At 35.7% G+C, this 16,317-nt stretch overlaps 1 protein-coding gene across 3 annotated transcripts in view; it reads left to right on the top strand.

Annotated features, from left to right (window-relative positions):
- PREX2 (phosphatidylinositol-3,4,5-trisphosphate dependent Rac exchange factor 2) overlaps window positions 1–16,317 on the top strand; it is a 284,540-nt gene that overhangs the window by 68,480 nt on the left and 199,743 nt on the right. For 2 of the 3 annotated variants that reach the window (XM_087420479.1, XM_004436261.3), the window contains exons 2-5: window positions 1,817–1,888; window positions 2,952–3,074; window positions 5,400–5,504; window positions 15,829–15,930. In XM_087420479.1, coding sequence (XP_087276605.1) covers window positions 1,817–1,888; window positions 2,952–3,074; window positions 5,400–5,504; window positions 15,829–15,930 — 402 coding nt within the window. Of the gene's footprint in view, window positions 1–1,105; window positions 1,177–1,816; window positions 1,889–2,951; window positions 3,075–5,399; window positions 5,505–15,828; window positions 15,931–16,317 lie in introns of all 3 variants that reach the window. The other variant, XM_087420480.1, reaches the window with a different exon arrangement.

The raw sequence follows: 16,317 nt of genomic DNA, 5'->3' as shown, positions 1-16,317 counted from the left end.
TCTAATTCTGATGACATTCTGGACCAAGGAGAATGAATGAATGCAGAGATAAACCAGCATATTAAACGCCTCCGGTATTTTTGTGACTAGGGTCTTAATGCTTCCTTGATTGATATGAGAAAGATTAAATGCCCCAATTACCAAAGTCTGAAAGGACTGTGTAGATGCTGGTTGTTAAATGATGATTCTGAAAACACATTATTTTTCTTTATCTTCGGGAAGGAAGACCTACACATTTTGTAAAAATGTCAAACGGTTTTCATGGTTTTGCACTCTCAGCAAACTATCTGAAATCTGCCCTTACTGTTGTATAAATGAGGCTCCTGGGAAAAATAAATGCTTCGTCAGAAATGCTAACAAGCTCCAGGTTTTCTTTCATATACAGTTAAGCAAAAAGTTCCATATCGTCACGGAGGATAAGAAGATAAAGAGTCAGATAAAGATATAGTTTACTTTATTAGTTTGTATATTCCCTTCTAACTCATTTTGATTTATTTTTCTACCCCCTAACTTTAAGTTATTGGTTTCAGAATGTGACTGAGGTCAGTTTATGAAGAAAAGGTTTATAACTGTAGAGGTGAGGTTTAAGCTCTGCTCGCACGAGAGGTTACCTGTTTACTCTGTGGTCAGTAAGAAATGTAAACAAGGCAACTGAACCACCCATGGTATTTTCAGACTGAATGGAAAGAGCTAAAGAGCATTTTTCGGTATGCGTATGGGGAAAAATATTCAAGAAAAACAAAACTAAAATTAAAAAGTAAACAGACTAACACTAATTAAAATGAGTACTTCAAGTCGGAAAATTCAAAATCTCTTTCCATTGCCCATTATACCTAACTTTAGCAATTAGTTCAAAAAATTGTTTCCCGTGTTTCCAATAAAAAAACTAAGGGGACATCTGATATTTTCTTATTCATTTTATTTAATTCAGCTGAATTATTTCGTTCACTTGAGGCCATTAGTACTGATGTGGCTCTGTGTTTATGGAATCTGAAACACGGACTAACTGAATCGGGAATCAAGATGATGCTGAAGCTAATGCTAGGAGTGGGATCCTGTGGCTCATTTGTTTCTTTTAAGTATTTTTGTTTTCTTTTTATAAAAGTCATCACATGCTCACAGCCAAGTATTCTGAAAATAAGAAAGTGTACCAGGGTCGCCTTCCTCCCGCCTGAGGTAACCACTGTTTGCATTTTGGTATATGGTGCATAATTTTTTCAGTATGAATGCATACTGAAATATATATATGTATATATATACATATATACACGTGTATATATGTATATATACTTGTATGTGTGTGTGTATATACATATATATACACGTGTGTATGTATGTGTACGTACATATCAAGTATGCCGCTAATTTGCTAATTTTTTCACCAAGCAATATTTTATAGACATATGTTGTATACACACATGTATATATAATTATATAATTTTCATCACATGTCATTTAGGATTATACTTTTGCATAATAGTCTGCAATTTGCATGTACCGTAATATGCTAAATGATTCCCTTATTGATGGGAATTTAAGTTGTTTCCAATGTTTCAACTTCTGTAATCAATACACCGAAACTCCTTGTCTGAATATTTTTTTAGAATAAATTCCTAGAAGTAGAATTGCTAGGTTAAAGGGAATGCCCATTTAAAAATTTGAGATATACTATCAAGTTGTCCTCAAAATGTGCCATTTTATACTTTGATTTCTTGTAAAAACTTTGGTTGCCTGTAAAAAATTTAATTCTGATGAACACCCAGTTATTTTATTAACCTAATGTTGCCTTCATAACATCTCTCCTTGTTTTATGCAGGCATTCTTACACCGAATGAACCAGTGTGCAGCGTCGAAAGTTGACAAAAATGTAACCGAAGAAACCGTGAAGGTGAGGAGGTGTAATTGGCCCTCGAGCCAGGCACAAGTTCCTTTAGATAAAATTTGATCTGTGGATGTTATTTCAGGACTCTTTGATTTGGATGGTCCAATGGTGCAGAAAAGAAAGTCTGCACAATTTCTTCAACTCAGAAACAAATGTATAAGCATTACCTTTTAAACTGTAGGGAAGGAAAATTGTGAAGAGTTTTGGGGAAAAAAAGGGATGGTGAATGAAAATTGATTGTGCTAGAGTCGTTGTTACCCATTTAAGTTGTGTAAATTATCACTGATATTTATTTTTGATGCTAACTTGCTGTTTTACTTTAGAAAATAAAAAATTTCTGAGGATTTTTTAGGCACTTCTGACTATTTCCTCATAAATTAAATACTAACTTTCAAATTCTCCTTACCATGGGAGTATTTTAGTTCATGTGCTTTTGATTCCAAGCAAAAGACACTTGTTACTCAGATTGACTTGAAGATACTTGGGCTCTCATTTTAGGAACTCTAGACAGAAGAGAAGGTTCAGGACTGGTGACTCAGGGAGGTCAATAAGATTGTCAGTTTCTCTCTAGCTCTTCAGCCTGCCTTCCAGGTTATCAGCTTTGCCCCTGAGCTGGCTTCTCCCACAGCAAGAAAATGACCCTGTAGCTGTCCCAGGCCTTCCAGACACAGCAACTTCCAGAGGGAGAAAAGGGCTGTCCATTCCGGAGTGCCCTTCTTAGGAGCAAAGAAACACTTTCTCCAAAAACCTGCCAGCAAATCTGCCCGCACTGTTTTACCTGTAGCCCATTTTCGTTAGTGGGGTTTGACTAATGCTTGGATTCAGTCACTCAGGGTTTTCCTGAGAGCCAGGAATAGGTTCCCCGCTCCTAGAATTGTGTGGGAGTGGGGAGAATGTCCAGACAAAAATGACGCTCTGCCAGCCGGGTGGGAGGAAGGAAGGGGTGTGGGATAGCTATCTGCTGAACTTTTGAGCTTGGAGAGAGAATACTATGCTTGCATAGACTTTTTCTTCTTTTTTTAAACTTGCTTTACCTATTGCACTTATTTACACATTTATTTATTTACAGATGCTCTTCTCAAACATTGAAGATATCCTTGCAGTACATAAAGAATTCTTAAAAGTTGTGGAAGAGTGCTTACATCCTGAACCTAACGCTCAACAGGAAGTGGGAACCTGCTTTCTTCATTTTGTAGGATACATTTCTGTTTATTTTAAAAGCTCTTTCCCCCTAGATTTTAAGGTTTAGCTTTTGGCATAGTAGTATGTGGGAGTTCAGCATTAGAAGTAAAATCTGACACCAAAAGTTTGGGGTCTTTTAAGGCCAATGAAATCTTCCATTTAGAGCCAGGAAAGGGGAGAGTGCCTCACATCATCCATTTTATTCAGTGAGGAATAAACAGCCTTTTCTTTTTCCCAACAAGTTGGTTCTTCGCATCCTCTGTAGCTTTGAATTCTAATGAATATTGAAGCTGTTCATAATGAATGGATTTTTATGTTTCTCTCAAACAGAGCATTTCTCTTTTGAGGCACAAAATCCTTACTCTTATAATGGCATGATGAGCCTTTTATTAGTCAGAATGTTCCCTTGTTAATAGACTTGTGACAAACCTGGAGGTGAACAAATTTTGTGACTCCAGGTACACACATGCCTGTGTCTGAATTTTTCCCAAGGATGGTTTTTCAGGAAGTGATGCTGAGCAGTGCACAGGAATAACAAGTCAGTCCTCAGTTGTTTCAAATTATACGTCATGCTTGTATGATCATTTTCATCTCTTTGTACACAATAGCTGAAATTATTTATGAAATCAGTTTGCAAAGTAAAAAGCCACCTGTATAGTGAAAATTGTTTTCAGAACTAAAGGGCATTCATACTAAAAAAACAAAAATAGTGCTGCTGTTTATACTATTCCACTGATGCTAATTTTCAGAACACCAATTTGAATCCATTTATTTATCAAAATGCTGTTAACGTTTTATTTAAAAATGTGTAAGAGTATTTTGTTATAGAAATCAATTTTTGTTTATTTTTTATTTCTATTTATTCTTTTATAAAGATTTCTATATGTAGTTTCTAGATCTATATTTCCGTATGTAGTGAGCAGACACATAAAAGGTGTTATTTTTATAATCAGAAAAAATATTCATAAAGATATTTATATTAAAGAGAGAGGCTCCTTGAGTATAGGAAGAGCAAGCTGTACTTTCCTTGGCACGACTGGAAGCCATCACGTTTGTGTCCACTACTCCAGACTGTTCCCTTTCAGGAAAGAATTCAAATCTCCTGCCAGCTGGAGTAGCTGCTAGCTCCGTTCAGGGCTGCACATGGGAATCTTGCACCCTGACATCCATTTCCTCAGTAACACGCTATGAATCTGTCATCCGTGGATTTAGCTAAACTATTTATGAAGTTTGCTTTATTCTGGTTCATACCATCTCTTGAAATAAGTAATTCAATACATTTTCTACTGGCTATATAAAATAGCACTCAGTGTTTCTATCTAAATGCATGACTTTGAAATTTCAGAGGACAAACTTCTGTTCTAATGCTTGATCAATACATTTTCTGTGTCTTCCTCTTTTATTGGTACTGCTTTGATAGATATTGATCATAGCCACTTAGAGATTATCTTATAGATAGAAGGGAACTCAGAGATCATGATGTTGAAATTCTTCTTCTTTTGAAAGAAGAAACATCTGTGGAGGTTGTTTATTTTGTTTTTGGTCACTTTTAGTGACAGCTCTAATTGTTAGAAAATCTTTATATTAATTCTGAATCTGCCTATCACTGCCCATCACTGCCTTTGCAATTTCCACCTTAGTGGTGCTAGTTTGTGTTTTGGGCTACATAGAGTTGTAAATTCTTTACAATATGACAGCTATTTGAAAGTAGCTACCATTTCCTTAGCTACCATTTCCTTACTTCTATATACTAACAAATACCTCTCTCAGAAATGACCTCTCATATATAGTGTCTTCAGGGTTCATCATTACCTTAGTCACTTGTTGCTGAATATTGTCTAGTTTGTCAATGTCCCTCTTAAACACAACTGTCCAGATTGGTGCATATGACCTGCAGGGTAGTATGTTTCTCTATTACTGTATGATCTAGCATATGCTTTTCCCTCTACCTAAAATACTTACTTCCCTCTCCCTGCCTGGGAATTATGGATTCATCTCTCCGGACCTTGCTCAGATATTACTTCCTTTTTAAAGCTGTGTCTGAATCCTCCAGGCAAAGCTAAGTACTCTCTTCTCAGTAATTTGCTACCACTTGGTTTATTTACCTATTATTGCATACCTCATAGTGGACTATAATTAATATGTCTATCTCTTTTCCTAGGCTGTTCTTCATGGATCAGGGAAAATAAATAAATAAAATGTATTTATGTATACATACAGTAGAGCTCTTGAAAAATAGTGAAACTTAATAAAGTTTGTTCACAAACATTACACAGGTTAAAGTTTCAAACTGGCTAATGAAATGAGTCTAATTTATTCTTACTTGAATTCACAGAAAGACAAGTTTCGTATCTATGATGAATATTGCAGTAATCATGAGAAGGCACAAAAATTGCTTCTTGAACTTAACAAAATAAGAACAATCCGGACATTTCTTCTGGTAAGTATATATGTGTTATCATTTGCTGTTACTTGTTGATAGGCCCTATGAGAGCCAAGGAATAGCATCAGTGTGATGTAAAAAACTGCCTGTGGGACAACTCTTTCAATGTACCCAGGTTAGGAAGCGTAAGTCCTTTGATAAATGCAAGAAGTGAGAGTGGGCAGAAGCTTGTATATGGGGAAACGCTGATAATGCCCTCTCCTGGTTGGTTATGAATTGTTTGTGAGACCCACAGCCTCCTAGTGAGAGAAGACTTTTATGCCAGAGTTCATCATTGCTTTTATGTCCCTCAACTCCCTAGGGATTCATTTACTTCTGCTAAGAGAGCTGTAAGTAGGGTAGTAACAGGAGGGGAAACAAATCATGGATGTGGTAGAAAAGAAATTTAAAGATTGACTTTTCTCCTACATACATTCCTTATTCAAATTTCATAAAAAGAATATATATTTCTTTAGGATAGTGCAAATAGATGCATATTTTGGCAGTTGCTTGCACAATCTAATTGCCGGTAAGGACCATACTGTAAGTGTATGATTCAGTGGTATTTAGCAAATTGTGGAGTTGAGCAACCATCCCCACGGTCCACTTTTAGAGCATTTCCATCAACCCCTAAAATCCCTCCTGCCTGTTTACAGCCTGTCTCCACTCCCACCATTAGCTCCAGGCAATCATTGATTTGCTTTCTATCTCTACAGATTTGCCTTTTCTGGAAATTTCATATACATGGAATCATACAATGTAATCTTTTTATGCTTGGCTTCTTTTAATGAGTAAAATGTTTTTGAGATTCATCCTTGTTGTAGCATATATCCATATTCCATTCATTTTTATTGCTGAATAGTATTCCATTGTATGGGTAATACCATATTTTGTGTATCTGTTTGCCAGTTAATGAACATTGGATCAACACATGACTATGATAATGATGGACCTTGAAGATACTACAGTATGAGACGTCATTTCAGAGAGAGATATTTGTTAGTATAGAAAAGTCAGGAAATGTCCAGTTTTGGCTATTATAAATAATGCTGTTGTGAACATTCATATACAAGTCTTTGTGTAGACATATATTTTCTTTCTCTTGGGTAGATGCTAAGAGTAGAATTGCTGGGTCATATGGTAAGTTTACATTTAACTTACTAAGAAACTGCCAAAGTGGCTGTGCCATGTCTACCAGCAACATATAAGAATTGCAGTCTCTCTGTACCTTTGCTAACACATATTACTATCAGTTCCGATTATTGCCATGCTAATGGGTATATAGTTGTATCTCATGGTGATTTTTATTTGCATTTCTCTAATGGCCAGTGTAATTAAGCGTGCTTTCATGTGCTTATTAGCCATTCATATGTCCTCTTTGGTGAAATGCTTATTCAATTTTTTTGACCATATTTAAATTAGGATGTTTATCATATTAAGCTATAAGTATTCTTTATTTTGGATACGACTCTTATATCAGACATAGAATTTGCATATATTTCCTCCCACTGTGGTTTGTCTTTTCATTTTAGTATACTATCTTCTGAAAATCAGAAGTTTTAAATTTTGTTGAAGTCCAATTTGTTAAATGTTTTCCATTATAACCATGCTTTTGTTGTCCTATTTAAGAAATATATATTCAGGTCTTGTACTTATTTTGTTAAGTTTATTCCTAAGTATTGTATTCTTTTTGATGCTATTATGATTGGAATTGTCTTAATTTCATTTTTGTTATGTTCATTGCTAGTATATAGCAATGAAATATAGAAATTTAATTGAATTTTGTATATTCATCTTGTATCCTGTGATTTAAATTCGTGTATTAGTTCTAGTAGTTTTTTTTGTAGAATATTTAGGATATGTTACATACAAGATTGTGTCATCTGAGAGTAAAGACAATTTTACTTCTTCCATTTCAATGTGGATGTCTTATGTTTTGCACTGGCTAGAACCTTCAGTACAGTACAATACAGTGGTAAGAACAGACACTCTTGCCTTGTTTCTTATCTTAGGGGAGATCAGTCTTTCATCAGGTATGATGTTAGCTGTAGATTTTTTTGTGGATGTCCTTTATCAGGTTGAGGAAGTTTCATTATATTCCTAGTTTGTTGAGAATTTTTATTATGACCTTTTTTTCTTTTCTAATATAGATGTTTAAAGGTATAATTTTGTTCTATATGCACTTTAGTTGCATTCCATAAATTTTGACATGTGTTTTTGTTTTCATTCAGTTTTTAAAAATGTCTAGTTCTCTCTTTATTTTTTTATTTTTTTATTTTTTTATTTTTTGTTTATTGCAGTAACATTGGTTTATAACATTGTAAAAATTTCAGGTGTACATCATTGTACTTCTATTTCTGCATGGACTACATCATGTTCACCACCAAAATACTAATTACAACCCATCACCACACACATGTGCCGAATTATCCCTTTCACCCTCCTCCCTCCCCCCTTCCCCTCTGGTAACCACCAATCCACTCTCTGTCCCTATTTGTCTCTTTAATTTCTTTGATCCATTGTTTATTTAGAAGTTTGCGTTGGGATGCGTTTCTCCACGCGACTCTTGTGTTTCTGCACGTTTTTTGAGCAGAGGAACTGACTGCCGTTGTTCTGGCCTATCTTTTAAAGGATGTTTGTATCATGAACAGCCTTGGAAGATAGAGACAATCTCTTCCTTCTCAGCATTGGGAAGACATGCCTGCTGCTGTTCAGGAAGATTCATGTTTCCTAATCTTAGGTCCCCTCTCCTGTTGTGCATGCGTATGTGTCACCTGGTCCTCTTTGTGTTGTAATGTGGGAATTGGGGCTTGGGAAACTGGCCCTGAAATAATGATACTCTGGCTACTGCTATTGCTGTGAGAAAAAAACCCCAAACTCCTATGTCTCTGTCCTTGGCCTTTCTTGTGTTCTACCAGCATCCCTAAAACTGACAGGTTTACTTTTTAGCTCGCCAGTAGGGTAAAATCTTACAATCATCACAGTTTTAATATTTGTTATTTTATATCCCAATATTGGAATTTCCAAAAGTTCTTCTTGTTGTTGATTTCTTATTTAATTCCATTCTGGTCAGAGAACATATTTAAATCATTTAAATACTTTTAAATTCATTAAAACTTTTTCTATGGCCTACCATATGGTCTGCGCTGGAAGAATGTTCCGTGTGTGCTTAAAAACTATGTATATTCTGCTGATTTTAGATGGAGTGTTCTGTAAATGTTAGGTCAGTTTTGTTAATAGTTTTACTCATGTCTTCTGTCTTCTTTCCTCTGGGTGTTTTGTCAGTTATTGAGGGTAAGATATTGAAATCTCCAGGTGTAATTGTGAAATTGTCTATTTTACCTTTCAATTCTGTCGGTTTTTATTTTATCAGTTTTGGGGCTCTGTTGTTAGATATGTATGCATTTAAAATGTTATATTTTTGTTTATCACAAAATGTCCCTCTTTGTCCCTAAGAGTATTTCTTTTCTTAAAGTCCATTTTGCCTGATATTATAGCCATGACAGCTCTCTTGGTGTTTGTATGTTATATCTTTTTCCATTATTTTACTTACAAACTATTTATGGCTTTGAATCTGAAACATGTCTCTGGTGGACAGCATGTAGTTGGATCTTGCTTTTTTATCCAGTCTGACAATTGCTGCCTTTTGGTTGAAATGTTTAGTTCATTTACCTTTAAAGTAATTATTGATATGGTTATATTTACATGAACCATTTTATTATTTTTTTCTATGTCTCATTTTTTTTTGATTCTTTCCTCCTCATTTACTGCCTACTTTTGTATTAAATATTTCTAATGTACTGTGTTAATTCCTCTGTTGATTTTTTAAAACTATATATATATATAGTTTTTTGTAATTGCTCTAGGGACTGCAATACGCATATGCATATTGACTTATGAAATCTATTTTAGGTTCATACTGACTTTATTCCAGTAAAATATAGGGGAACTTTTGCTGTAATATTTCCTGGATGGAAATGGAAAATATTCCATTTTGGACCCCACAATACAGTGTTATAATTATTTCTTTCTATATATCTGTATAGTCTTTTATATTTACCTACATATTTACCTCTTTGGGTGCTTTTTATTTCTTCCTCTGTATTTGAGTCTGATATCATAGCTTTTCAGCCTGAAGAACTCACTTAGTATTTCTTTTAAGTCAGTTCTTCTAGCAATGAGTTGTCTCAGTCTTTATCTGGGAATGTCTTTATTTTGTCTTCAGTTTTGAAGCACAGTTTTGTTGGATATAGAACTTTTGATTGATAGATTTTTTTTCCCTTTCAGCACTTTGAATGTGTCATTCCGCTGCCTTATGGCTTCCATTGTTTCTGATGAGAAGGCATCTGCTAATTATATTGTTGTTATACTTGATATGAGGGATCCTCTTTCTCTTGCTGCTTTCAAGATTTTCTCTGCCTTGTCTTTCAACAATTTGATTATGATGTGTTTAAGTGTGGATATAGTCATGCTTATTTTACTTATAGTTTACCTTTTTGAATCTATAGATTGTTTTTCATTAAATTGGGGAAGTTTTTGGCCATTATTTTTAAAATATTTATAGGACCCTTTCATTCTCTCCTCTTCTTTTGTGACTCTCATTACATATGTTGGTAAGCTTGATGTTTCCTTGTGGTGCCTGATGCTCTTTTCATTTTCCTAAAATCTTTCTTCACCCTGTTCTTCAGATTGGATGATTTCTATTGATTTATTTTCAGCTCAACTGATTTTTTTCCTGCCATCTCAAATCTGTTCTTTAGCCTAGCTAGTGAATTATTTACTTTGCCTCATGTCCATTTGATTTATTTTTATAGTTTCTATTTCTCTGTTGACATTTCCTTTTTTTCACTCACTATTAGCGTATTGTTCTTTAAGTCTTTAAACAGGGTTAAAAATTCTTTGGACATATTTATAATAGTTGTTTCAGTTCTTTGTCTGCTAAGTCTGACATCCGGGTACACTCAGAGTTAGTTTCTATTGACTGTGTATGAGTCACAGTTTCCTGTTTCTTTGCATATCTCGTCATTTTTTTGGAAAACTGGACATTTTAAATAATGTATTGTAGCAACTCTGGATTCTGGTATTTTCTCCCTGAGGTTGGTTATTGTTTGTTTGTTTTTAGTAACTTGCCTGGACTTACTCTGAGAACCTGTGTCTCTTGTATGTGCAGTTGCTGATATCTCTGCTCAGTTTTTGTCTTATAATTTGGCCTTTCTTTTAAAGGTCACTCCTGTGACTTCTTATCTTAATGCAGTTATTGATTTGTCATAGGAGATCAAACAGCATTAACCATCTTCTCTATGGATCTGTGTGGGAGTGTGGGTGGGGACACGTTCAAAGGGCAGGAAGTTTTCAAGTCAGATATGGGTTTTTCTTGCTATGGGGCCCTCTCAGCTGTTCTCTGCATGTGCACAGTCTGACACTTGCTCCAAGCAGGATTGTAATCTCAGGCTGGCAGAATTGTGGGCATTTCTCATTTTTCTTATGGAGTGTGCTAACTGTATTGGCAACAGCCCTGGGTGTGGGATTTTTACCCTCTGCGGCCCCCTCTGGCAGCAAGTTTTCAAGGCCAATGTCACTGTGCAGATGAGCTGGGGAAGGTGGGAGGTGGGGAAGGATGGGAGAAGCCCAGGCAAGAATGCCACAGACTTCCACTGTTCTTGCCTGAAGTTCAGCAGTTTTTCATAAATAAACACTTCTCAATTTGTTGTTTGACTTTAGTTGATTTCCAAAGCCCTGAAATTGTTTTTGACAATTTTGGCCGGTATTACAATTGTTTTGGTGAAGAGGATTTACTGATCTCTTCTCTCTGCCATGGCCAGAAGAAGCTCCTATGCTCCTGAAATTTTAGGGCTCCTTATAAAGTGGTAGAACTCTGCTATCTTATTGAATGGATTCTGTTCTCAGTAGAGTTGACTCCAGGTTCACGTTGGTTTAGTTTGTCAACTGAATTGTGTGAAGCTACACTGAAAAAGTCACAAGTCAAGAATGCTAGGTTTTTTGTTTTTTGTTTTTTTTTGGTGAGGAAGATTTTTTCCCTGAGCTAACATCGGTGCCAATCTTCCTCTATTTTGTATGTGGGGTGCTGCCGCAGCGTGGCTTGATGAGTGGTGTGTAAGTCCACGTCCGGGATCTGAACCCACGAACCCTGGGCCGCTGAAGCAGAGAGCACAAACTTAACCATTATGCCACCGGACTGGCCCCAAGAATGCTAGTTTTTAATGACAGAATACTTGGGAATAAATTTAACCAAGGAGGTGAAAGATCTCTACTCTGAAAGCTATAAGACAATGATGAAACAAATAGAAGAAGACACAAATAAATGGAAAGGTATCCTGTGTTCATGGGTTGGAAGAGTTAATATTGTTAAAATGTCCATACTACCAAAAGCCATCTATGTAGTCAATACAATCCCTATCAAGATCGCAATGGCATTTTTTTATGAAATAGAAAAAACACTCCTAAAATTTGTATGGAACCGCAAAAGACCCCGAATGGTCAAAGCAATCCTGAGAAAGAAGAACAAAGCAGGAGGTATCACACTCCCTGATTTCAAGCTATAGTATAAAGATATAGTAATTAAAATAGTATGGTACTGGCATAAAAACAGACAAATAGACCAATGGTGGAACAGAATTGAGAGCCCAGAAATAAACCCAGGCATATACGGTCAACTTAGATTTGACAAGGGAGTCAAGAGTACTCAATGGAGAAAAGAGTCTTTTCAAAAAATGGTGCTATGAAAACTGATTATTCACATGTACAAGGAAGAAACTTGACCCCTATTTTACACCAGTTTGAAAAATTAACTTGAAATGGATTCAAGACTTAAATGTAAGACCTGAAGCCATGAAACTCCTAGAAGTAAACATAGGAAAGAAGCTCCTTGACGTTGGTCTTGGTAATGAATTTTTGGAAATCACACCTAAAGCACAAGCAACAAAAACAAAAATAAACAAGTGGGACTACATCAAACTAAAAAGCTTCTGCACAGCAAGGGAAATCATCAACAAAATGAAAAGGCAGCCTACAGAATGGGAAAAAATATTTGCAAACCATGTATCTCGTAAGGGGTTAATATCCAAAATATATATAAAGAACTCATATAATTCAGTAGCAAAAAAACAAACAATCCTATTAAAAAATGGGGAAAGGACCTGAAGAGATGTTTTTCCATAGAAGATATAAGAATGACCAACAGGTACATGAGAAAGTGCTCGACATCAGTAGTCATTAAGGAAATGCAATACATTTAAATGCAATTAAAACCACAATAAGATATCACCTAACACCTGTTAGAGTGGCTATCTTCACAAAGACAACAGATAACAAATTCTGGCTTGAATGTGGAGAAAAGGGAACCCTTGTGCACTGTTGGGGGGATTGTAAATTGGTATAGCCACCTTGGAAAACAGTATGGAGCTTCCTCAAAAAATTGAAAATAGACTACCATATGGTCCAGAAATTCCACTTCTGGGAATATATCCAAAGGAAACGAAAACACTAACTTGAAAAGATAAATGCACCCCCATGTTCATTGCAGCATTGTTTACAATAGCCAAGACATAGAAACAACCTAAGTGTCCATCGATGGATGAATGGATAAAGAAGTTGTGGGTGGTATATATATGCAGTGGAATGTTATTCAGCCATAAAAAACGAGGAAATGCTACCATTTGTAACAACATGGATGGACCTTGAAGGCTTTATGATAAGTGAAATAAGTCAGACAAAGAAAGACAAATACTGTATGATCTCACTTATATGTGGAATCTAATAAAACAAAACAAAACAAAACAACCCCTGCCAAACCTATAGTAAAAGAGATCAGATTTGTGGTTACCAGAGTCAGGGGCAGGAGGAGGGGGAACTGGAGGAAGGAGGTCAAAAGATACTTCCAGCTATAAGATGAATAAGTACTAGGGATGTAATGTGCAACATGATGGCTATGGTTGCTGTGTGATATATAGGCAAGTTGTTAAGCGTGTGGATCCTAAGAGTTCTCATTACAAAAAGAAATTTTTTTTCTTTTTCTTTTATCTATATGAGATGATTGGAGTTTAACTAAACCTATTGTGCTAATGATTTCACAATATATGTAAATCAAACCATCATGCTGTACACCCTAAACTTATACAGTGATGTATATCAATTATTTCTCAAAACTGGAAAAAATAAAAAACAAAAACCATCATCCATAATATATACTTGGTAAAGTGGTAAAGTATAATGGAAAATAAAATACCTCTCTTTTCTCAGACTAATAGAGGACTTCAATTTTATAGCCGTTCCTCAGCGTAGCTGTTCATGATGGGAAATTATCTATGCATATCTCCATGCTTTTAGCATAAAATATATCTGGCAATAAATGGAATATGTATACTATATTTTTTATGCAGAAGGCAGAGGGCCTGAAATCCGGATCCAGACTCATAATAGTAAATAAAGGGTAATTGTTGGATTTAAAAAAAAAAAAAAGAAAAAAGAATGCTAGTTTTTAGATGACCCTACAGCATAGTTTGGTAGTAAGAACGTGGCTTTTATAGGTCTTGTCCTGGTACTAAATGGCCACTAAGTATCTGGATAACTTTAGGAAATTCATTATATCTCTGGTGTCATTTTCTTTATACATAAAATGGGGATAATAACAGTCACCCTTTGAAAAACATAAGAATTTACAGATTTGGGGTGATGGTATTATTATTTGGGTTCTTGGATATGCTGTCACCTCCGTAAGTTTTCATGATCAGTGAAATCTCTGGGAACTTATTTAGGAAACATTCTTTATGTATACATATGGAGAGAGCTGGCTCTCATAAACCAGTTTAAAGGGGCAGTCAACCTCTGCCGTTGTGAGGAGAGTTCACGCTCTGTACAGTACTAATAGACAAGAAAATAAAAGTGAGTTAGACAGTCATGAGTTCCTTTGGGGCACTTCAGCCCAGAGCTAGGTAAAGGGGGTGGCCACGTTTATTAGGGGTGCTAACTGATACGGGGACACTGAAACATCACTAGAAATATGAGATGTGGATAGTTGTGTTTCAGAGGATTCCTCTGGGGGAAATACCATACAGAATTGGAAAGAATATTTTGATAACCTCATTGCAATAGGAGATGAAATCCCCAGAGAGCATGCTTGAGTCAGAACACTTATTTGCTGTTCTGCCTTCTAAGGGTCTGAGTGAAGTTAAATTCATGGCTTTGGTTTTGCTGACTTGGATGTACAAATTGGAGCTGAAGCTGAGTTGCTCGGACCGTGGGGAGTTGTTCTGCTACTATCAGTCTTCCTTTTGCATCGTTTCCTGCTCAGTACTTGGTCTCTCCTCTCAGTGAATACGGGACAATTTGTTTTAAATAGTGGTGTGAAAGGTGCTACATTATCAGTTGATGTTTGAGGGGTGCTTTTCGCCCTTCGTTAAATATTTAATAACTGCGTCTTCTATGCCAGTCATTCTGATAGGCGCTGCAGAAACAAAGTTTTGGCACCGGTTTAAAATCTGTTTTTCTTTTTTTTTTTTTTTCATGCTACTTAAACCACGAAACAAAGACCAGGTGCTTAAGAGGATCCAGGCTTTATTTATCAGAGTCAGTTTTCTCTAGACCATCGCTTTCTGGTCAATGGAAGCTGCTTCTATTTCATCTCCCTCTGATGGCTGATTTTGAGATTTCTCCAGGCATCTTGCCTCTGTGGAGATCATATCTGACCTCCTTCTCTGAGACTGGCTGACCGGTGTCATTGGTGAGATATTATAGCTAAAGGTGACTTAGAGATCACTTGGTTAAAACATGCCCTTTTTACAGATAGGAAAACTAGATTCTGAAATCAGTCCTAGCTGCATCGCTAGTTAGTGGCAGAGCATGGGTTAGAACCCAGTTGTCTTTAGGCCTGCTCCTCTACAACACAATGCTACCTCCCTTTATAAGCAGGATCCCTCTGTGTATCTATGTATGTATGTATGAATGTATGTATGTATCTGTCTATTATTTATGCATCCTTCAATACATCCATCGATTCATCCATCCATCTATCCATTCGTTCATCCCTCTGTCTCTGTATTTCTATTTTTTTCTTCCAACTTCATACTCAGGAGAAATATGTGAATTAATTTTCAAGATACAGATTCAAAACATATTTTGGTTTCTGTAACTAATATGAAAGGTGAAAGTATTTCTCTTTCTCTTCTGCAAATGTTATTTGTGACTGAATGTGCTCTTCTCAGAGAAAGAAGCTATATAGAGACATATGCTTTCACAAGTTTTCAGCAGAAGATTTTATGGTACAAGAAAGTTTCATAACTTCAGGTTTAAAAAATTTAATTAATTATGTTTATTTCCACCCCAGAACTGCATGCTACTTGGAGGACGGAAGAACACAGATGTTCCCCTGGAGGGATATTTAGTAACACCAATACAAAGAATATGCAAGTACCCTCTCCTATTGAAGGTATTTTATATTTTTACTTCATTGTAGCATCTTCCTTGTGATCTTATAAAAATTATAAATTTTATAATAAAAATTATAAAAATTTTCTTTTATAGCCTGACATTCTAAAGAAAGGACAGATCATAGTTATTGGAAAAAATGAGTATTTTGTCACTAATTTATATATGGTGTAGGAAACAAATCTTTTGAGAGAAGAAACTTTTAGTGCTCTTTGTAGAAAACATACTTGTTTGAGTTTCGTTTAGAATAAATGTGTTAGTTTCAAGATGGGCCCAATTAAGTACGTTATGACCAGTTTATATAGCACTTTATCTACAGGGTTCTTTATCTTAAGTAAATCTGCTGTTGGTATATTTTTTGATTTCCCCTAACATTGGTAACTTCTCG

This window comes from Ceratotherium simum, chromosome 31 (assembly GCF_057802395.1).
Source record: "Ceratotherium simum simum isolate JZ-2026a chromosome 31, ASM5780239v1, whole genome shotgun sequence".
Classification (NCBI taxonomy): Eukaryota; Metazoa; Chordata; class Mammalia; order Perissodactyla; family Rhinocerotidae; genus Ceratotherium; species Ceratotherium simum.
This window is presented reverse-complemented; position numbering and strand designations above follow the sequence as displayed.